General features: G+C 40.9%; 1 protein-coding gene across 1 annotated transcript in view; it reads left to right on the top strand.

Annotated features, from left to right (window-relative positions):
* The window catches only part of tanc1a (tetratricopeptide repeat, ankyrin repeat and coiled-coil containing 1a), a 32655-nt gene continuing 10346 nt past the window's right edge, over nucleotides 1-22309 (top strand). The window contains exons 1-16 of the mRNA XM_037247453.1: nucleotides 1-143; nucleotides 2233-2363; nucleotides 4753-5044; nucleotides 5914-6195; nucleotides 10322-10438; nucleotides 11259-11549; nucleotides 12563-12693; nucleotides 13388-13619; nucleotides 15202-15368; nucleotides 16541-16849; nucleotides 17872-18072; nucleotides 18961-19064; nucleotides 19165-19273; nucleotides 19839-19961; nucleotides 20658-20894; nucleotides 21521-21724. Of these exons, the coding sequence (XP_037103348.1) occupies nucleotides 2283-2363; nucleotides 4753-5044; nucleotides 5914-6195; nucleotides 10322-10438; nucleotides 11259-11549; nucleotides 12563-12693; nucleotides 13388-13619; nucleotides 15202-15368; nucleotides 16541-16849; nucleotides 17872-18072; nucleotides 18961-19064; nucleotides 19165-19273; nucleotides 19839-19961; nucleotides 20658-20894; nucleotides 21521-21724 (2880 nt within the window). The 5' untranslated portion in view covers nucleotides 1-143; nucleotides 2233-2282. The remainder of the gene's footprint in view (nucleotides 144-2232; nucleotides 2364-4752; nucleotides 5045-5913; nucleotides 6196-10321; nucleotides 10439-11258; nucleotides 11550-12562; nucleotides 12694-13387; nucleotides 13620-15201; nucleotides 15369-16540; nucleotides 16850-17871; nucleotides 18073-18960; nucleotides 19065-19164; nucleotides 19274-19838; nucleotides 19962-20657; nucleotides 20895-21520; nucleotides 21725-22309) is intronic.

Below are 22309 nucleotides of genomic sequence, written 5' to 3'. Positions count from 1 at the left end.
TCCCACCCCTCCCCTTCCCCTTCTCCTTCTCCCCTCCACTGTGGCCGAAGGACGGGTGAGGAAGCCGGACTATGTGGACGGCTCGCGTGACTCAAGAGGAGCTCTTGTCTTTGCTTCGTGCTGTGGCGAGACAGACCATAGAGGTGAGAGTGCGGCCGTGATTGTGTTCTGCATTGTGGCTGTTTTGTACTCAATGACGAGAGAAGCAACACGGCTGAGGAGAATGAATGGGATAAAGGTGATGAATGTGAGTCGGGTGTAAGTGTCTTTTAGAAACATCTGTAAGCGTCCGGATGAAGTTCTTGCTTTCAGGTGAATGAGACAAATGATGTCAGTATAATCACAGTATGTTAAGTCGATTACACGCCCAGAAGTTCAATGACATTTTTTTCCAGAAAGTATCAATAATGCAGACGGGTCTTCTTATGTGTGTGAGGAGGGAGCTATTTTATATGAAGATTTTTTTTCTAAGGCATTTGCAATCCCCGTTGCCAGGCACCTTTCAGCTTCCCGTCTCCAATGGCAACTGCTCGATGGTTTGATGAATCGCACTGGACATTCATGTTGTCCTCGTGTTCCTCCGGATTGAGTCTTCGTGCTCTGCTGACTAAATTCAAAGTTTTCTCGTCATACCCCCCCCCCCACCCTTTCGCCGTCCTCTCCCAAGCTGTGAAGTGAGAAGTGCATAGAGAAAGGCTCTAATTGGGGAACCTTGTGAAACAAAATGCCCAGGCCTGCTTATTAAAACTGACATTCATCCTCTCAAGGCTAGTGCTGAGTTGAATGTGCGAGTGTACCTCAAAACTAGACAGAGCGAAACGGCGAGAACGAATGAGTACAAAACAAATGTGGTGTGTGCGAGGCGGCGTGAGCTGTTCTTGTTATCTGAGATGTTCTGTCATCCTGTTTATGAGCCTACTCAATATGCATGTTACTCAGCCCCGAACATGAGGTACAAGAACATGAGATGTGAATTGCTCAGCTGGTTCAAGAGAGAGACACGTTACAATTTTGAAGAATGTTTTTATTCTACGGAGATGTGAGCACCTGTTTTGCTGTCGATGGGTCGGAGGTCAAAGCATTAGGAAGCCTGACCTAGTGATAAATGAATGCAGCATATGTGTGTGTCAGGCACTCCCCCAGGAAGCAAAAGCCAAAGCTCCGCATCTCTCTACTCACCAAGCTCATTAAAATTCACAAGCTGTCTTTTAACCACGAGCACCTGGCAATCGCTCTACCTCACACAACCTTGTGACGCTACCTATGGAAAGCCCTTTCGGCATTTATCCTGCATCCTTGATTTATTAGTGCACTAATTGAATGACGAGCGTGCACGAGCAGCTGTCTTTAGTAACATTTTTAGCACTTCTGCATGACATATCTACACACATGAAGTTTGCCAAAGTTGCCCTACGAGCGAGGACAAAGAGCCTAGTAGTCCATGTATAGCCGGGCAAGCATCGAAGACCATTACTAGTAATTTATTTCGCTACTAGTGCCACTTTTGGCCTACTAGTACATATTAAAGATATTGACAAAGAAATGCTCCTTGGGCATCGGTGTCAAACCTAAGGCCCGGGGGCCAGAAACGGCAAAACATAAAAAAAACGGCCCGCAAAGACAAAATGTGCATCAACTTCATGTGTCAATACAAAAATTACAAATTGTCCACTATAAAACAATAGATATATTGCTGGCAATGTTTATTATCATTCATCATTTAAAAATATTTGAACCGTTTTTACTCGTCTCTGATTTCAAAACTAGTTATTCATCCATTTGTTGTGTAGCATGTACTGTATATACGTAATATAAGGCGTTGACAGTCATAATGACGCTCCAAAGGAAATTATGACTACGAAAAATGAGTTTGACACTCCTGTGACCTATCCCCGCTTACTAGTATCTACTTGTCCTAACTCGTAGGACAATTTTGGCATGCTATAGGTTAACATCTCGAACTTTCCCAATAATAATAACATGCAGCTCCTCCTAGCCATTCTGCTACTGCAAGAGCTTTCTAGTTTATGGACCTTAAGGTCGATATCAAGGATACGGAATGAATGCTCAAACGTTACGTTCCCGTCAGTGCATTTCTAAACAGGGGAGTCGTGCGTGGCGACCTGTGGATGCAATGCCCACAATTCACGCAGGGTGCTAGTCATGCTGCCACACAGGAAGCACAGAGGCATTCATTCCATATCTTTATCGGCCTGCTCATATGTGCTTCAGAACTCCACGTGGAGCCCCAGTGGGGCTCCTCCTTTTCTTCCCACGAACTGATGACCAGACTATGCTTCTTATTGGGAGAAGCAACATCCGGCATAGCTAGTTCTCCTATGGAGGACAGGAAAGAAAAGAAGGTAAGAAAGCATCTTGATTTACTCTCCTTTTGTTAGCCTGTAAAAATGCTTAGTTTTCTTCATATTTTCATTTCTGGATGATTTCTTTTATGAAGAACCAATTTAATATGTGCCAACCAAGTACCAAACACATACTGATGATCATCTTTGAATTCAATCATCCAATTAGAAGAGAGCTATATATACCTACACTATGATTTATGTTGCAATCCTTGGGAAACTCATTTGAGCATTAATTCGATCTCCATCTTAAGGTCCATGTCTTGTATCCTCTTTGTTCTCTCATTAGTTAGACATTTCATTTCGCAAGTGCACCGGTGTCAAACTAAAGGCTCGGGGCCAGATATGGCCTGCCAACTTTATTTTATATGGCCTGCGTATGCCAACTTCCATGATCCTCACTAATACTGAGACTAAAATTTCAAATTGTCATGTGTAATAAATAATGGCTTTGAGACTTGAAAAAAATTTAGTTGTCCTAATAGTACGCCAATGTTGTCAATGAAAGCGCAAACATGTCATGCAATAGTGGGAAAAGATACTATTAAGACACAACCTTACTAGTGCACCCTAATTGTATTATTAATGGACTGAGTTGTCTTAGTAGTGAGGACTAAGAGCATACTCATATGTAGACATTAATAAAGAATTAGTAAAGAATATTGTTTGAACATTTGTTTGATATCTTTGCTTTACTTTAAGTTCCACACACTAGTACACGCTCTCTTCACTAGTAGAACACCTTTGGCATATTAGCAGGACGACTACTACTAATGATGCAAAACTCTGCACTAGTTGACGACTGTGGCTTAGTGCATCTTTGTTTTACTTGTGAGGACAAAGAGCGTGTTAATACCCGAAGGTGAATATCAAGGATATGGAATAAATGCTCAAAAGGCTTTCAATAGCATAGCTCATGTGACTGTTGTTTGTGTGCCAATCTGTGTCCGAGAATTATTGAATGTGCTTGTGGCGCCATCTCTGTGCCTTGGCCCATTTAGCCAGCCTCATTCCACCACCTGAGCTCCAGATCCAGTCAATTTCACCCAGATAGCAGGGATCATATGAAGAATGTGGCTTGTCCTGCACTGGCTAAGATAGATTAGGCTCCGGTATAATAGGAACATCAGCGAGCCGCTTCATTTCTCTTCACTCCCTGCATTGCATAAATGTTGCATCAGTGATAGAAGACCCCAAGTGCGTTTTGATCAAACCAGCAAGATACAAATATTATGAGCAAGCCTATTTTTCCCGTTAGCACGATTTACTAACAAAACTATCTGTTTTGTTGTGTGTAATGATGCAAGGAACACATAAAGGCACATTGTAAAACTGACCATTTAGTAGAACCAACACCTGCAGCCTATGTTATTCTATTTATTTTTAGACAACTCTATTGCTATTTCATGCGTCTCGAAATATGTTATATTCTTCACTTGTCGACTGATTAAACCCCGAACTACAAAAAAAGCCATGATGAATGTTTTTAGCCTTGGTCCTAATGTTTCAGGTTTTTATTGTTTTACATTAATTTGATACTTTTTGTTGTTCTCCCCAGGGAAAGTATTCAAAATGGAATAAAAACCAAAACCCCCCCCAAAAAAAGCCTAGTCTAGTCTAGTCTAGTCTAGTCTAGTCCAGTCTAGTCTAATTAATACTATTCTACTGTTGATATTCTACTGTTGATTCTTCATCTTTAGTTCCTCATTTTTTAACTTTGTACACAATACAGTAGGTCTGTAATGCTATCACTATCATCCACATGAAGTGTTCATTGGATTTTCTGTGCCTAAATGTATCCTTTCATCTGTGAAAAATATCCATCTCCGTGAGGATATTTTCCATCTTGAACAGCAGTGTGTGTCGAGTGAGTGTTTCTGCAAGTGCTGAATGTCAACAGTGCAGGATTCATTTGAGAATCTAACCAGCTGTCCTTCTGAAATGATAGGGAAAATGACAGTTGCAGTGATAACGTTAGAGTTTGTGTCAGTAGGGCTACTAGCAGCACACAGTTGGCCACTAGTGCATAGTTTTGCCTTACTAGTGACATGTAGCTGCCTACTTGTATGCAAAAGTTGTCCTACAGGTGAGGATAAATCCTTTACTACTACATGGACCTTCAAATGGATATCAAGGACATCAAATAAATGCTAAAATAAGATTTGTAGTAACAATTTCACTCTAGTAGGCCAAAAGTTGCGCGCGTAGCGACTCGCAAGAAGGTCATTTTACTGTTGAACATTCTATCGATGCGCTGAAGTGATACTAGTGAGGTCAAAAAAATGTTCATGCTGCTTTCCATAGAATGAGGCGAAAGGCAAACAGTGCCACAGAGAAAATCGTGATTTGCCCTGACTGACTTACATTGAGTGTCTCTTTTCTTTTTCAGGGCCCTACTCCCACTCAGGGAGGGAGCCCCAGTTCCACATTGACTTGCAGCACTGCCTCTCTTTGTTCTGAGAGCCCCTCTTCCACCTTAAGCGGCAGTAATGTGTGCCATCCTTTGCCCTTGCCCTCACCACACGGTGGTGGCTCCTGCCTCAGCACTAGCGGGGCGCTCTCCAGTCCCGTTCGCAGCCCCACCCAATGCTCTCCCGCTGTACTCGTTGCTGGCAGCAGCCTCGGCCCACCATCTCAAAGCCCCTCCTCCACCCTGGAGAGCAAGGACAGTGGAATTATAGGTGAGATTTTCTCAACTTTAATGTTGACAAGATATGTACAGTGAACCTCCACTACGTCATGATTTTTAAGCAATTGCTATCTTGAAAAGGAATTTGAGTCTGAGTTTAGAATTGGTGTCACATCTATGCCACTAGTTAGCCTGTCTATGTCGTTTCACTGGATATTAAGTTACAAGACTAAAATAAAATACATTTTTTGGTTGGACGTTTTGGTGTTGAAGTTTTGTTTTATCTGTCAGTTTTACAGTAAACCTCCACTGGAAGTTCACATGTTTTAATGAGTTTACATTTTAAAATGATCAAATAAAGTGGGTCTGAAACATCTGGTGTGATAAACGGAGTTTTACTATACTTAGTGATTATCAGCCTAGTTGCCTTTTAGCAGGTCTTTAGGTGATGCAGACAAGAACCGCCACTTAGCTGCAAGAACTTGTGAAATTTGTACTCCTATCCCGCAGTTTCTGTGTGTTGCCTGTGCCACTTCAGCCTCAAGGCTTCAACTCCCTGCTGTCAAAACTGGGACACTGCTGTCTTTCTTGCTTATGGGTCTGATGCTCCTAAAATAGGACACTTTTTTTCTCCAAATAGACTCTGTATTTATAGTTAAATACTAAAGGGCAAAGGCAGCGTCATGAATGACAAAAACCTTTGATTGATGATATTTTAATAGAAAAAAGTTTGTCTATTTCGCTCAGTGTGCTGGTGGTGCAGTCTGTCCAACTGTGGTTGCGCAGATAGGATTTAAAACCGTTATATACGATAAATAATTAGGGGAATAGGGACTGAATTCTGCCATGAATACTTGGACGAATGCTGAGAAGTTCTCATTATTTTTGTTCATATGCCAAACTTCCTCTTGTGGTTTTCAGCGACCATCACGAGTTCGTCTGAGAATGAGGAGCGAAGTGTCTCGAGTTCGGATCTGACTACGGACGAACCCCCAGGGGGCAGTGTTATCGTCATGGGCCACACAGGCGAAGACAATCATCTTGGGCCCCAACGGAGTAATCCCACCATCCAATTTGAGGAGTTATCAGTGAGAGCCGATATCAAGGAGCCCAGAACACCCCCGCCACCCAAGAGACCCCTCCCACAGCACCACATACACAACACTTCCTCCTCGGTCATGCCCCGTCCAAATTCTGTAGCAGGTACATCATTTGCATTGTTCTATTAGTCATGGTCATCACAGAAAAGCTCATTTAATTAGGAAATGGGCTTACAGGTTTCCTGCGCGCTAAGATGATGGTTGTTTTCAGGGAAATCGTGAAATCTTTAAACTGTGTGTCCACCACATTTGCACAGCTTCCTGCAGAAACACACACCTCTTGGTCTTTGAAAAGTTATGTGGAATCTGAAACAGTGAAGAGTAAAACAGCCTTAGAAAGATTATACATATTAAGCAAAAGAAAAACAAGTCAGACAAAAGTATGAGGACGCTCAGGCGAGTAGGTTTGCACCTGCAAAAGCGTGTTCAAGTAAATAAAAATGCACTCTCTCTTTTCATCATCCACCTAAAGGCTATCTTCTACATATTGAAAGGATTTGTACATATATAGAGGAGAGCTTCAGCTCAATAAAGGTTGGAAAATACATATAGAATATGAAATTAGGATCACCATGGCAATGAGGAGTGAGAACTATCCCCATGAGCCCTGGAAACATGAGCAGATAGCTGGTTAAGATAGCATGGTCCAACTTTTCATTTAATGATACAGGGAGTGAGGAGTCCTTGCGCCATATGTCGGCTAAACTACCAGAGAGTGGAGCACTTGAAATGCTTCGTGAGGCTGTCATAAAACTAAATCTCCTACCTTTCCTGTCGTAATCAGTGTCGGTGCACAAGGCTCTTTTTCCTCTTCTTCTTCTTCTTCTTCTCATTCTCTTAGATGTCTGTTCATTTGCGCTTCATGGTGCGGGTATGAAAAAGATTCCCCAAGGAGTGGATTCACAGTAAAGTCTGCCAGTTTCTTCTGTCAGCTGGTGCTTTCATTTAGACAGTCGAGATGAAATTGAGAATAAAGACAAAGTGGGCTGCACAGTGCTGGCCGGGCCTGCTAATATTTGCTCCACATGAAAGTTGAGAACATAATGTATCATTCTAAATTTAAAACAAAGCTGTAATTGTCCCCTTGTGAAAAATGCTGGAACAAGTTGCAATACAGGAATGAGGCTAAACGCATGTATACGGTACAGCATGACAAACAGCAGCAGCGCATTGGGGAAGACATTGTTGAAGGGGAGAGCGGTTTGCTAAAGTCTTAGGTCATGAGCAGTGGTCTTGTTTTAACAGACTTTTTTCCCCATAGTGATTTTGTCATTATAAACCAAGAAGCGACAGGGTGGACATGCTTGGAAATCTGGTTGAGCATTTATCTGCTATCCTTGAGATCCACCTTAAGATCCATGTCCTCACTGCTAAGCGCACTAGTAGTACAACTAGGGCATACTTGTGAAGACTTTTGACCTACTCGTGCTAAATTTAGCTTTAGTTAAACTGGATGTTTTTAATTCTATATAAATTGAGTAAATGCTCAGATGCTTTGCTATAGAAACAGATGGTAGTGATTATGTTTACGTTTACTATAGGTTCTTTTCCAGTTAGCTTTAGAATTTTATTTTTTGCTCAAATTGCTTATTTGTAGCTGTTTGTTGTTTAGTGTTGTGTATCATAGGTATTGTTTTGATTTACACAATTTTCAAAATAGTTCAGAGATACACTCCACGTGCATGTTATACAAGTATAATTATTATATCAACATAAATGTAGTCCAAAGAATTAAATACTGTGTACTGTCTAAAAGCAAGATTGTGAATAATGTGCACTCGTGGGCTTTGAGTGAGACATGATCGTTTTAGAGTTTTTGAGGGAGACACTCCAGCCCTAATTGCATTACATATTTTTGTAACTTGATTTGGGAGTTGATGGAGGCCAACATTAGCAGTAGCCTGCAGCAAGGCACATAACCTACACACTGAATTGTAAAAAATCATGATTGGACATTGCTGCAATATAACACAGTCTTTCTGTTACTGCACCCTAGTCGTTCTACTAGTGCGCAGTCTCTTACTAGTGAGGATAAAGAGCATACTACAATTTAAGCAGGCTTAAAGTTCATGTACTATGCACACGCTCTTTGTTTTCACTAGTATTATAATATTTGGCTTAATAATATGACGGTTTTGCCTCATTAGTAACATAGTTGTCCTATAGTATACTTTAGTATCATGCTAAACTTGTCAGAAATATCATACAGTAGTAGAGGGCTCCAGTGGGGAAGAAAACACGACTAGTAATTCATTCATCTGACAAATGCATGCTGAGGACAAAGTGTATAAGATCAAGGCAACAAAATAAATGTTCAAATGCTTTTTCACAAGTGAATTTCATTGCTGTGAATGGGGCCCCATTGTAAAATCGCTTTGTATAAAGGCTGCCCATTTAGTGATTGGATTCAGTAATAGTTCCAGTCATATCCCCTAAAAAAGGATTTTATTGTGTTGGAGGCCAGTTGTTAACTTTAGCAAATAGCGAATGTTCTACCTTTTCAGACAGCAGCAACAAATTCCAATTGAAGAGCAACCCGGTGCCACATTGCCTGCTCGTGATTCAAGTGTCTTGCTGCGCTTGTGTTATGAGGTTTGATGGGTGCAGGGGCTGAGTTGACCTTTGAATGCGGGGAAGGATCAACAAGAGGTGGCGGGTAATCAGTCACACTGTCATCTTCAGGTGATGAGATGGGAGGCAGCCTTGTTGTGGGTGACCAGGGCTGTTGTCAAACTGCTTGAAAACAGAAATGGTTTTTCAGTCTCTCTCACGCTGGCTCTTTCACTCTCATTCGTGGTCCACTCAGCAATTTGGCCAAGCAGTCTTTAGCCAGCAAGCTTTCTCATCCCACGCCACACCTCCTTCACACTGTTTCTCCTGTTCACACCTCTCGCTGAAGATGTTGTCTCCATCCTCCATTCTCCCCCTGGAGACGTGATCCTCTGCATTCCCATGAAGTCATTGTTGATGACAGATTATTATGATAGTACATGTAAATTAGCTTCAATATTTGCAAAGGTTAAGTGTGTCCCTCTCAATAAGTGGATGAGGCAATTCGTAATCGCAAAGACACGGTTCCTCAAACAAAAGAAATGCAGCATATCAATACAGTCAACAGCCATTAATCACTCCAAACCCAAGTGCGATAGGTGAAATTCCGTGATCGAAACTGTATAAAACAATTTAAATAACTTTTAAGCTGATTGAAATACACAGCTCTTAACTATAAAAGTGACACATAAACAAAAGAATAAAACATAGTATGTACATTGAAATATGAAATATGTTCAACCTAATCATATCGTCTAACATGTCTGCTAGCTTAACATGGAGGTCAAGTAAAAAAAAAAAGATTTACAATAATATATTCTTATAAGAGCTATAGCTATATGGATAGATAGATGGATAGATGTATAATTTAACTGTATCATTTCGTGTGAAACCTAAAAAATTGTCTTAAATACTGTGGAGAAGAAAAGCATGGCTGACCTGTAAACTCAGATGTATGAGTGGGTGGATGGCAAAGGCGGGCGTGGGAGTAAATAACTCGGCTTCTCTTCTAAACCTGTTCTTTATTCAATTGATTGATTTCATTATTCAGTGGCGAAAGCAATCCAGAATGGCTAAAGCAATCCAGGTTTTTGCCACAATGTTAAGTAATCAGTGTATATCCAATGTAAATGTTTACTGGCTCTTCAAAATAACTCTACACATGGCCATATATAAACTGCAGGCAACAAAAGTGAGCGCATGACCGAGTGAAATTGTCCACATTGGGTTCAGTTAGCCATTTTCCCTTCTTCTCTGTCATGGATGTGAGTACTTGATATTACAAGGTCTCAGGGAGGTGTGTTAAATTTGGTCTTCTCACCTTCACCTTCTCTCATGCTGGTCACTGCAAGATCAGGATGACACCTCATAGCAATGGACATAAAAATTGCCCATGCTTGAAAATGAGATTTTGTATGTGTTGAATTATGACGGTGTAAAGAAAAATTTCACCAAACTTGTGTCGAATCAGGATGACAAGACATGATAATGTTCCTTGCATATTATTCCCTCCTGACTAGGTAAGGTCACCGAGTCCTTCTCATGCTACAGCAACAAAGATGACTCATGTTTCCATGGGAACAATAATGAAGTCAAGCCATAAATCTTACACGCATGAGCTTTTGCATTTATACAGTTTGTGCCTTTCCTTGATCTTCTCATTATGACTCTCTTGACAGCAACGTGTTCCACTAGATTGGAAGATCTGAGTTATCTGGACAACCAACAGGTTGGCGGGCACAAGGGCTCCATCCGCAAGTTAAACACACCTGGACGCACAAATGAAGACTCCAAAGGTATTTTATTTGATATCCTTGGGATGTGAGCGTAATGTTAATGTGGCTTTGTGCTGTGTCATCTCCAGCAGTGGCAAGTGATGAAGTACAATTACTTTGGTCCTGTACTTAAGAGGGTTTTGCAGGTATCTGCAGTTTGCCTTTCTGACACCCTTTACTTTTACTCCCTACTTTTGAAAACTGATACCTGTGACATCTACTCCTTCTCAAAAGAAGCCTTGATAGTTTTTCAAACTCCTGACATAAAAAAAAAAAAAAAAAATCCAAATAGAGAGCGGGAATGTCAAACGCACTTGAGATGCTGATTGTGTGCGATCTTAGCTCTCTTTGTTTGGCATTATTGTATATAATATAAAGTGATATCCCAAATTGGTCGTTGAAAAAATACACAGTGTTATTTGAACTGGCCAAAGGACATTAACATTTTGAACTTATTGCACCCTCCTGATTGGTGAAGAGCGCAGTTAATGAGTGAAGAGAAAATTAGTTTATGTTGTCGGCTCGAAGAATGATTTGTCCAAGAGTGACACCCACCAGCATCCGACCTCCCCAATCTGAACAGAAAACACATTAATTTAAAATGTATTTTAATCAGTGAGCTTGAAGCATTTTGTGAGTTGTAATCAGTTGTTTTGATTGCATTTAGTTCATACTAGGTAGCTAATCAAAATGGATATTTTGTCTATAACTGACATTTTACTTTTACGCAAATAAAGGAGCACTACTTTTAAGATTTTTTTTTAGCCAATTATCTGTGCACCTGCTTCAATATAGCATGCAGCTACTTTTGCCTCTTCTGCTCATCTCGTAATTTGCCCAGGGAGATTGAGCCATTTCAAACAAGCCGACATCACGCTGAAGCCGCTGCTGTTCGAAGTTCCCGGCACCAGTGCGGAAACATCTTTTGTTGGTCGGGATTGGCTTTTCACGCGACTGGATGAGGTCTTGAGGAAAACCATTAACTGCGAGGGAAGAGGGGCCGTCATCGTGGGAAACGCAGGCTCAGGCAAAACGGCCATCATGTGGCGGTTGGTGGCGCTCAGCTGTCACGGCTTGCGCACGCAACACGGAGGGCCCAGCATCCCTCACAGTCCGAGCTCTTCTCCCAAATGTAAGGTTCACATCATTGCTTATCAAGGTGTGAAAGATGAAAAAAAGAAACAATTGTTGAACTAACAACAAAAACAAGTATGACTGCACTATTTCATGTAGCTCTTCTACTGAATCATTGTTAACTTGTGCATGTGGAGCCTAATCCAGTATTGTGTCCTTTGCTTTTCTGTGATGCCCATATAGCCGTTTTAAAAATATCTTGCATCCATTTTTCTTGTGGCAAGAAAAGATATACAGCACTGTTTGGATGATATGCGGTGCAAATGCATAACAACTACAGCGGTGTTCATTTTTCAGCATCACTGCATTATTCATGGACACCTGCACTATACGTATGTTGTCATTTTGATTTATTTTCAACATGGTTGCAGTTGGTCTGTCATTTCATTAGGAGCCAAGGCCCTTCTGCAACTACCATTCCGTTGTCTTAGGTGGTTGGACTGCATATTTTTCACACGTGGTTAAATATGTACTAATTAACTGCAGAAATGTGGAAAGCCTTTAAGCATTTATACAAGATCCTTGATATCCAGCTCAAAGTGCTGACAAGACTACTGTTTCTAGTGAGGCAAAACTGCACTAGTTGACATCTGTATACTACTGAACCTGCCACGTAAGCACCAGATGTTAATCACTGCAACTTTTTAATGTCACTCGTCGTACCAGGAGAGTGCTTCTTAATTATTTTTGTTTCCGCCCCTTTGGAAGAAAAAAAACATTTTGCCTCCCCCTTACTCCACAGCCACAACTGTAATTATCATTTGTCTAAAAAATACTTAAGTATACCTCTACATAACATTGCGTCCTTATTATCATTAAAGACAACAACAAAAAAGAAAAAAGGAAAATAGTATGTGTGGCCACATGTAGTTGTACTAGTATACCAATTGTGCCAATAAATAGCAACAGTTTAATTATAGTGGGCTCTCAACATACTGTACCTGCACTTACACTTGAGACCTCGTCTAATATATAAATAATAGTCTAAATGGCACTTTGTGCTCTATTCAGGTGGGGAAAGGCAGCGAAAAGCCACCTCCAAACAAGGCGCTGATGATTCCCAGATCAACCAGAGTGCTGTTACAGGAGCGGCTGGTGGCACAGCACAGAGGAAAGAGCTTGCCAGATGTCTCGCCAACAAGGTACACCGCACGAGTGCTTATATTTGCACATTTGTGAGAAAATGTTGCACGACGCAGTCTCCTTTTTCACCCTTACATCAGCGCTGTATGGATTTTACTTAATAGAGCAAGGAAATAGTGTTCCAAGTAATGAGCTGCATGTGCTGACGAAATAAAGGAGGCAGAATTCCCTTGGGTAATTTTCCCCTATCAGAAAGATGTTTCCATTATGTGTGTATGGACAGACATGATGTGGTTCAGCTGAGGGGGAAGTACAAAATACTTTGTCATTGTACTTTAAGTAGCAGTTTGCAGTTGCTGTTTTTTATGGACGCAAGATTGAAGCAGTCATTGTTCTACCGTTTGGGTATACAGCTCAAAGTTGACGTGGAAGCTTCTAAATTTACTAAAATAGCCTCAATAAGAGTTACCATGGGAACTCATAAGACTGCTTGTGATGTAAGGTGTTCTCTCAAAAGTCATTATTTATTGGTCCCCAGGCTGAAATTTTCCATGCAATATTAAAAGTCAACACTTTATAATATTGTCTGCTTCTAAAGCATTAACAACACTTTATAAACAATGAACTAATGATGGACATAACATTTACAAATGTTTGTAAATGAGTAAGATATTGTCTGTTATTATTAGATATTATGTAAGTTGTTTTGTAGAGGTGACATCATCTACAGCTTTAACATCTTTGTTTTGACAGGTGGTCGCTTACCATTTCTGCCAGGCTGACAACACATACACCTGCCTGGTCCCAGAATTCGTTCACAGTCTTGCCGCCTTGTTGGCTAGATCCCCACAGCTCACTCCATACAGGGAGCTGCTGATCCAGGAACCTCATCTCCAGAATATGCTCAGCCTGCGCTCCTGTGTGCAAGACCCCATTGCTGCCTTTCGAAAGGGGGTCCTCGAGCCCATGACCAGCTTGCGCAAGGGTAATAAAGTCTACACACTCGTAAAAAGTGTTTGAACGATTATTTAAAGTTTAATCTGAGGTTGCAAAAAGATGTTTTTCACACAAAGAAATTTGTATTGAGCAGTAACATCCGCAGTGTGACCGTAGCCTAATTTGGGTCCCAGGAAAGCGATGCTCGATCGTTTGCATAAGGCAGGAATAAGTGTTATTTTTGCCCTGGTGTCTCATCAGCATCTCACTGGATTTCAAGGTCGCTCAATACGCTGAGGCAGAGACGGTGGAACACTTTGGCCATATTAGCAAGCTCAGTGTTTTATGATACAGCCAGTCAAGCTGGATTGATGTGTTTATTATAGCCCAGCCCTGCTGAATCCAAACAAAGGAGTCTTGTGTCTCCTCCATCTCTATTAAGCAGGTTAAGGAAAAAATGAAGAGCCCTTGTGCCTCTTGAGAGCATGTGTGTGTCTTCACCCGCTTGTATGGCTCCATTGACAGCTTTGATAATACATAACAAGATGGATTTCCTGTTTGGGGAGGATAAACAACGATGTCATCCAGCCCTTTTCAGTAGGGTATAATCAATAGCTCCACTTTCACCACCTAGACTTGTTGGAAAACAAAGATGCACATATTCAAACGAATATACTCGTTTAAAGTACTGGTACATATAGTCATGCCAGAACCATAGGGCAGTTTTGGAAAACGTACCAAATGTTTTATGTATGCAGCCAACAAAACATCATATAATTTCTTTCATCCTGCTCGGTATACTTTTTATGAGGTTTTATTCATCTTATCATTTTGCTATATTTGGCTCAACTCTTCTTCTAAATACTCAGGCATAAACATAACACATTTTAAACACATTTTTAAAAAATATTTTCAGCGAGATAAAGAGAGTAAAATTTGATTTAAAAACGAATTTACTCAAATTATATGCTATATGGCCAAGAAAAAACTTGGCTATATAATAAAATAAGAAGAAAAAGGCTATTAAAAAAAAAATCCTAATAATATGAGTAACAGGTTTGCATTGTTTTTAGTGCGGCTGGAAACATTGAAAAATATGAAAAATCGAAGAGAGGACTTATATTAGTTCTACCAAGGGTCGGCGCAATTCGTGTGATCTCATTTCTGCCAGGTTATCAAGCTCACTTTTTGTTCTCTTTGCCCAAAAGAGTTTTAGTAACAGCGTTATGATGAGAGGCAAAACCTCACAGCTTAATTACCACTATTTAAAGTATGTATGATAAAAAAAATGAAAATGAAATGTTTTTTAAAATTACGTGGTAGACGACATTAACAAAAATCATCCCTCCAAAATAAGCACATTTGACTTCATATTTGCAATGTAAGTTAGTCATCAAGAAAGCTATTTAAGCGCTATCAAATGTTTTAAATCATTTTCAGGAATACTTCTGCACAGTTTCAGTTTGTCTCACAGCAACTATGATTTACACAATTTAGTACATGTTCTGTATTTTTTGCATGACCCATATCTCTAACATCCCATCTTAGCTTTGTTTTCCCGTACAATAGAAACAAGTTTGGCATTGGCATGTTATCCCAGGCACTTTATTTGCTTTTCCGCATGTGTTCAGAGCGAAAGCTGCCTGAAGAAGACTACATCATCTTGGTTGACAGCCTCAATGAGGCTGAATTTCATAAACCGGACTACGGGGACACCATAGCCACCTTCATCACCAAGATCGTCTCTAAATTCCCCGTCTGGCTCAAGCTTGTGGTCACAGTGAGGACGGGCCTGTTGGTGAGTCAGCCATGCAAATCACCCATGCGCTCCTCAGAAAAAGTTCAAGACATTGGACTTTCAGGTGGAATTTGAGGACTGTTCTTCATACCATTATCTCTCTACACTCCTCTTTGTTAGATGTTTGACGTACAGTCTCACTGCCATGGTATAGACATTGCATTTGATGGTACATGGTGCCTTTGCTCAATCTGCTCACTAATCCCAGCCAACAGCGGCTGCATCTGTCAAAAGCCGAAGCCAAAAAGTCCAAATGCTGTATGGATTATAGCGTGAACGCATGTCAATACTACGCGGAGTCAGTTGTGAGTCTGCAGTTTGTCAAGCAGCCATTCGGTTACATAATTGAATTAGTGATTTGGAAAGCTCCAAACGCATTTGGACGTCCATCACAAGTTAGCAGGCATTACACAATGAAGGATAACAATAAAAGACACTCCTACAATCCCACCTTCCCTGTCATTCTGAGACCTTGTTGGAGCATTAGTAGTATCTATTCACCCATATAACATTTCACACATTGTGTTGAACAGTGGCGGCTGGTGGATTTGCTATCTGGGCCTTCAGTGAGGATTTAGCCAATTTAATCCTGCCGCTGTCACATTATAACTCGTGGAAACCAACAAGGATATTAAGGATGCATGCAACTCACAATCATTTTATTAATCGATTAATCTGTCAATTATTTTGTTGATTAATTGATGAATATGACAAAAAAGTTTACATTTCCATCTCAATTCAAAACTGGGACATTGTTTCAAATTGACAGCGCAGAAAATGCACAAATACAAATTATCTAGGCAAAAATCATTAATTGTTGTTTTAGTTTGATATAACACAATGAGTCGCCTTCTGTGGAGGAACATTTTTTTTACTGTTGAGAAGATGAAATTTCTGCAATTTTCAATTAAAAAGATATCTTAATTAGTCGATTAGCAAAAATAATGATCAATTACTTTGATATTCAATTAGTGGTCAATTAATAATTTCACCTCAAATCAATACTATTTAAAAAAAAAAAGCAATATAATAGCCAGCAAGGTGTCCATGCTTAGTGAGTGAGAAGCTGCTGACAGGTGTCTCAATGAGTTGATAATAACTAAAATTTCTGTAGAAATTGCTTGTAAATGCCTAAAGAAAAAGTGTTGTTTTGTTTTGTTTTCTTCTTGCAGGAAATAACCACCCTGCTGCCGTTCTCTGGCATCTCACTAGACATTCTGCCCGACAGCAGCGATCTGGGAGCTGACCTGAGCGACTACATTCATCACCGGGTGAACGGGAGTGCCCAGATCGCCGCAAACGTCACCACGGCCACAGGCTCGGTGCCTGATCTTCTGCTCCTCAGCAAGTTCAGCAGTCACTTGACCACGCGCAGCAATGGCTCCATCCTCTACCTCCAGCTGACCCTGGATCTGTTCCACAAGGGGCATCTGGCATTGAAAGGGGGAAACTACCTGGTTGTGCCAGTGTCGCTATCAGAGGTTAGTCAAATGCTAGCGTCCAGTCTTTTACTTGTTTGATTGAGAAGTTCTTTTACTGTGATTGAGTTATTTTGCTTTAGAATTTATTTGTGTGAGAAAGTTTTGGTGAGCTTGAAGCTATTTTTGTGTTAGTAAGGGTTTTTCTTTTGTGCAAGACATGACGAGCAGAGTTTTTTTTGGGTGGGTGTGGGATTTTTGTGTGTGAGAGGTTTTTTTGTGCCAGAGTTTGTTGTTGCATTAGATGTTGTCAATGTAAGAGTTTATTGGATTTTATGAGAGGGTTTATGGTAAGTCTGAGTTTTTTTTGGGAGAGTTTTTTGTGACAAAACAATCAATATGCGCTACTCTCGCATTCGTTTGCCGCTCAGGGGAATATGGGCTTAAGCAAAATTCAGTTGTTTTGTCCAATCAAGTTGTCAGCTAAAGTGTGTTGACAACATGTTGTTGAGTGTGCGCTGGAGAACAAATCCCTTAGAGGAAAACACTGTAGGATTCATTCTACAATCTTGTGGAAAAAGTGCATTAGCAGAATTAAAGAACACATTTGTTAATGAACAAGGTCCAACGTAGACAGAAACAAAAACAGGCACAGAGCAACACGGGGGTTTGCAAAATGTTTCACACAAACACAAAGTTGACGTCTGTGATCAGAGATGAAAGATTTAGAAAGGGCCCGGAAATAGCTGACTGACGCCTTTTGATGCTGTGTGATGAAGAGTATGAAGGAGAGCAGCAGATGAACAAGGCCTGTATGAAAGCTTTACATGCTTGCCATATTAAGTGACTTTTTTTTTTTAAAATCATTACTGCATAAATGCTGAACTGATTCTGCCCCCCCCCCCCAAATAATTTTCATCTTATTATTATTCCACAAATTCTTGCCACTTTACTGCTGCCACATTTCTCCACCAAAACCAACTTGGGAACTATTTCCATATTCCCCCAACAGAAATTGGATTCTCAGGTTTTTTGTTTACCTGCTATGTCATCAGTCGTCATTCTAAGACGTCTATCTGTGTTAGGTGTACCTGCTGATGTGCCGCGTGAACTTCCCAGACAAAGACGACTTTGAACGAGTGCTTCCAGTGCTAAATGTGGCACTGGCGTCGCTGCACCCGCTGACGGATGAACAAATGTTCCGAGCGCTCAATGCAGGCAGCGTGAGGGGGGAGCTGGAGTGGAAGGACTTTCAGCAGAGATTAGAGAGCCTGGCTGAATTCATGGTGAGACTCCGAGCTGCTCTTGAGGAAAATTTCATTTTGGGGCCATCTATTTCTGCCCAAAATATTGATTTTTGATGATTTATACACCTACTACTCCAAACTTGTTGTAGAAGTGTTGCACTACAAGATTGAAGTTGATCTACACAACACTGCATGTTATCATATCATCTTGAGCTACTAAAAGCTGTCAAGATAAACCAATACTGTTAACGTGTCATCTGGTTTATTATTATTTTGTTTTAATACATCTGGAACAGTAATCAAATCACTTATACAGTCGACCCCTGCATGTTCATGGTTCAGCACTTGCAAATTTGCATTATCAAGGACCCCCCCTTATTTTCCCAATATTTTCTCAATATTTATTTCATTTTGCGGGGAGGTTTTTTTTCTTATCATGTCCTCCTTGTTTGTGTCATTGTAAATAGTTTATCAGCAATTTTTGAAGAAATTTTTGTGTGAAGACTTTTTTTCCTTCAGTGTATTTAATAATATAATTGTAATATGTGGGTAATATCATTGATGCCTATAATCATATGCAGATTTTATCTATTTGTGGGCCAGCGTGGGCCCTATCCTCAGCAAATAGCGAGGGCAGTATTAAATAAAACTATTGAAAAATGTTCACGTCAAAATGTCAATCTATTTTCTACATCACATACTAGTTTGTATATTAAAGAAACACATCCGCCCCAAGTACAAAAAATAATAATTTTCTATCTAATGAGTATAACAGTTCACTCCTTATGTTATGATCATATTCAGTAGGCAAGCACCAAGTGCCCGTTACTTACATCTAAAAGGAAGCTGAAATTAAGGGCAAACCCATCTTTTGGGAAGTTGACTAATTAAAATTCAAAAGTTGTTGTGTTTTACACGTGCCGGCAGGTGAAACGCAGAGATGGCACACGCATGCTGTGCCATCCCTCCTTCAGAGAGTGGCTCGTTTGGAGAGCAGATGGAGAAAGCGCTGACTTCCTCTGTGACCCAAGGTTAGACTGAACAACAAAATACTGTGAAGCCACTTTTATTGAGGGGGATATAGTCCAGAAAAAATCTGCGCTATAGAAAGAACTGCCCGCATGTCTACAGGAGCGGCCATGCTCTCCTGGCGTTCATGTTCTCCAGACAGGAGGGCAAGTTGAACCGTCAGCAGACCATGGAACTGGGACACCACATCCTCAAGGCTCACATTTTCAAGGTGAACACAACTGCCAATTCGGTCCCTCTCTTTACACTTTGGCCAAGGCCAAATAGGTCAGTCTTTCCCATCTATGAGCCAAGGCACCACAATTTACATGAGAAAATTCTCACTGCACACCACCAAAGAACATTAATACAAGAAGGGAAAATATTGAAAGTGATCTCATCTCCATTTACTGTTATTTTGAAATCTGGGCCTGTTTCGTTGAATGCAAAGCTATGCATCTGTTGACTGAATGGCAACAGATGGATTATATGGGTTAATTGCACATTCTGCCATCGAGCAGAAATGCACTGAATTATTGTGCCTGTCACAATACGTCACTATCAAGGATACATTATTTGTTGTAATCAAAATTAAATGGTGTCGTCCGTATTTGTACCCCAAACCGTTGGGTACATTTACAGTTGCTCATCATTGGGAAATGATTCATTTGTTACAAGTCCAAAAAATAAAGACACAGTTTAGGGTAATTAACAAATACAAGGCTTTTATACCTCAAAACCATTCAAACTCAGATCACAGACTATTGAATTTCTCTCTTTCCCTCCTGTTTATACAGGGTCTGAGTAAGAAAACCGGGGTGTCCTCCACTGTCCTGCAGGCCATGTGGGTAAACTGCAGCACAGACAGCCTGTCTGCTGCGCTCGCCTCCCTTAGGAATCTGTACACACCTAATATCAAGGTGACTTGACACACATAGGGCTGAAAAGATCCCAGAATTTTCAATGGACACAAAAATGGAATAAACTAGGAAATTATAACATTAGAGGTAGTTGGCTTGCTCTTAATATGGAAGCTGGTTAACAAAAAAAAAAAAAAACATTTATAACAACAATGATCTAAATTACAGGCAGAATATTTAAGTGTCGCAATACTTTATCTGTTAGTAATTAAAATTATTGTCATTATCTTTGTCCTATGCTGTAATCAGTGGAAAAAAATTGTCAGATTTTTTTCTTGATTTGAAAAGAGAAAAAATCAGCTGAAATCACTTTATCTGCTCTGGTAGGCCACAAAAACACATGTGGGTCATTGGTTCTGGTCCCAGTGCCTTGGGTTTGACACCTGTGTCACACAGCATCCTATTAATCTCAGTTCGGGCAGAAACTGCAGCGTGAGCCAATACTCAATATCACACAAGCCTCTGCAATAAGAATCTATCACTTTTCTGGAGAGTGTTCAATAAAATGAGAACATGACCTTCGCTGAAGAAGGTTTATTGCGCGCACGTGTCTGTTCAGTGCATTGCAAAATTATTCAGAGAATGAGGAAAAAAAAATCATGTTGTCATTATGAGGTGTGGCAAAAAAATGGATTGCATTTTAGAACGAGACTATCATGTCTTATAATATGTTAATGCTCCTTTTACCCCATGTAGGTCAGCCGTCTGCTGATGCTTGGTGGCGCTAATGTGAACTGGTATACTGAGGTAGTGGGACACGCCCCCATCCTGGCCGTCCATTCCCACCTGGGACATGTAGAGATGGTGGGCTTGTTGATGGAAATGGGGGCAACCGTAGATATGAGCACGGACAGCGGCATGACGCCTCTGTGCCTGGCGGCAGCCGCGGGACACGTGGCTGTTGTCAGCCTGCTCTGCAAGAGAGCGGCCAAGGTATGTTGCTCACGTGTGTGTATGTGTCTGTATATAAAACCCTTTGAGCTTTTATTGCATAGCGTTAATATGGTATTTAAGGTCTTTGCACTACTGTACTCCTGGTCTTCACTAGTAACACCCTTTTTTTTCTGTAACTGGTATAATCACACACTTGCTGCTTCTTCATTGTGTTTGGCACCTTCTTTATGTCCTACGCGATGTATCGACACACATTTCCTATTGGTTGTTCTTAGTTCGTGTTTGGTGGCTTCTTCCCCAGGGTGAACTAGAAAACTAACTAGTAACATGTAGTTGTTCTACTCATATGCCAAAGTTGCCTACTCGTGTGCCGACATGTCATAAAGTAGTGGAGAAAAATGTTACCAGTAAAACACAGTCAACTTACAAGTGAGCTGAATTGCCTTACCACTTACCAGTGAGGGCAGAGAGTGTACTTGTCCATGGACTAAGATGGATATCAAGAATATGGATGAACTGCTCAGACGGCCCCAGGCAATTGGCTGGCTTGTTGCGGCGTTTATTCTGGGAGACAGACGACAACTGCAGACCTCATCTAGGACAGCGTGTTGGAAGCGATGGTCTGGACTGGCGCAAATCCCTCTGTGTGCTCCTCGATTTGCCAGGTGGCCCAGGCTGATAAGAATGGCCAGTGTGCACTGCTCCACGCCGCACTAAAGGGCCACATGGAGATCGTCAGCGTCTTGCTGGGACAGGATTGGGGTCCTGAAAATGCCACCGATCCACAGCAGCAGCAGCAGACTAGCACTGGGAAAAAGCAGGCCGTGCAGCAGGCGGTCACAGCCGCAGCCAGCGTGGGACACACACAGGTACACAACATAGATGAACTCATCTTTTTTGAAGAGCATTTTCCAAATTGTACAAATTAAGCTCTCATCTCGAGGCACCACTGCATAGTATATTCTACATATTCAGTGTTTGGCAGTGGCAAATTCACCTTTTTGCTGATTTCTTTTTCATTATTTGCTGAGACATCCAGCGTATCACTATATGCTCAGGCAAAAGAGATCACAGTATTGCTTTGACACCATTGGGCAAGCTTGTTTCCAAGGAACCTTGTTTAAGTCAGTCGAGGAGTTTCATTTCGGACAAATAAGTAAATCATTTGCCCCTATCTTCCTCAGTCAATCATTATACAGTAAATCCGTGCATATTTGCAGTGTGAAATTTTGGCTTGTTATTTGAACACAAAACTAATATTCTAACGGGTAGATGCTCAGGTTAATGGCACCCTCTGATGTAAAATGGAAGAGTACTTAATTGTTCTGCCTGTCGCTATTTGCCGCCAGCATAGATAGATGAGGAAAGATATATGAATTCAATTGAGTGAAATTGGTTATTTTCCTGCAGAGGTGGTTGGGAATCATTGATGTGGAGCACAGTGCCTGTCCTTG

The sequence above is a fragment of the Syngnathus acus genome, chromosome 3 (genome assembly GCF_901709675.1).
Source record: "Syngnathus acus chromosome 3, fSynAcu1.2, whole genome shotgun sequence".
Classification (NCBI taxonomy): Eukaryota; Metazoa; Chordata; class Actinopteri; order Syngnathiformes; family Syngnathidae; genus Syngnathus; species Syngnathus acus.
Note: the sequence above shows the minus strand (reverse complement) of the source record. Positions and strands in the feature narration are given on the sequence as shown.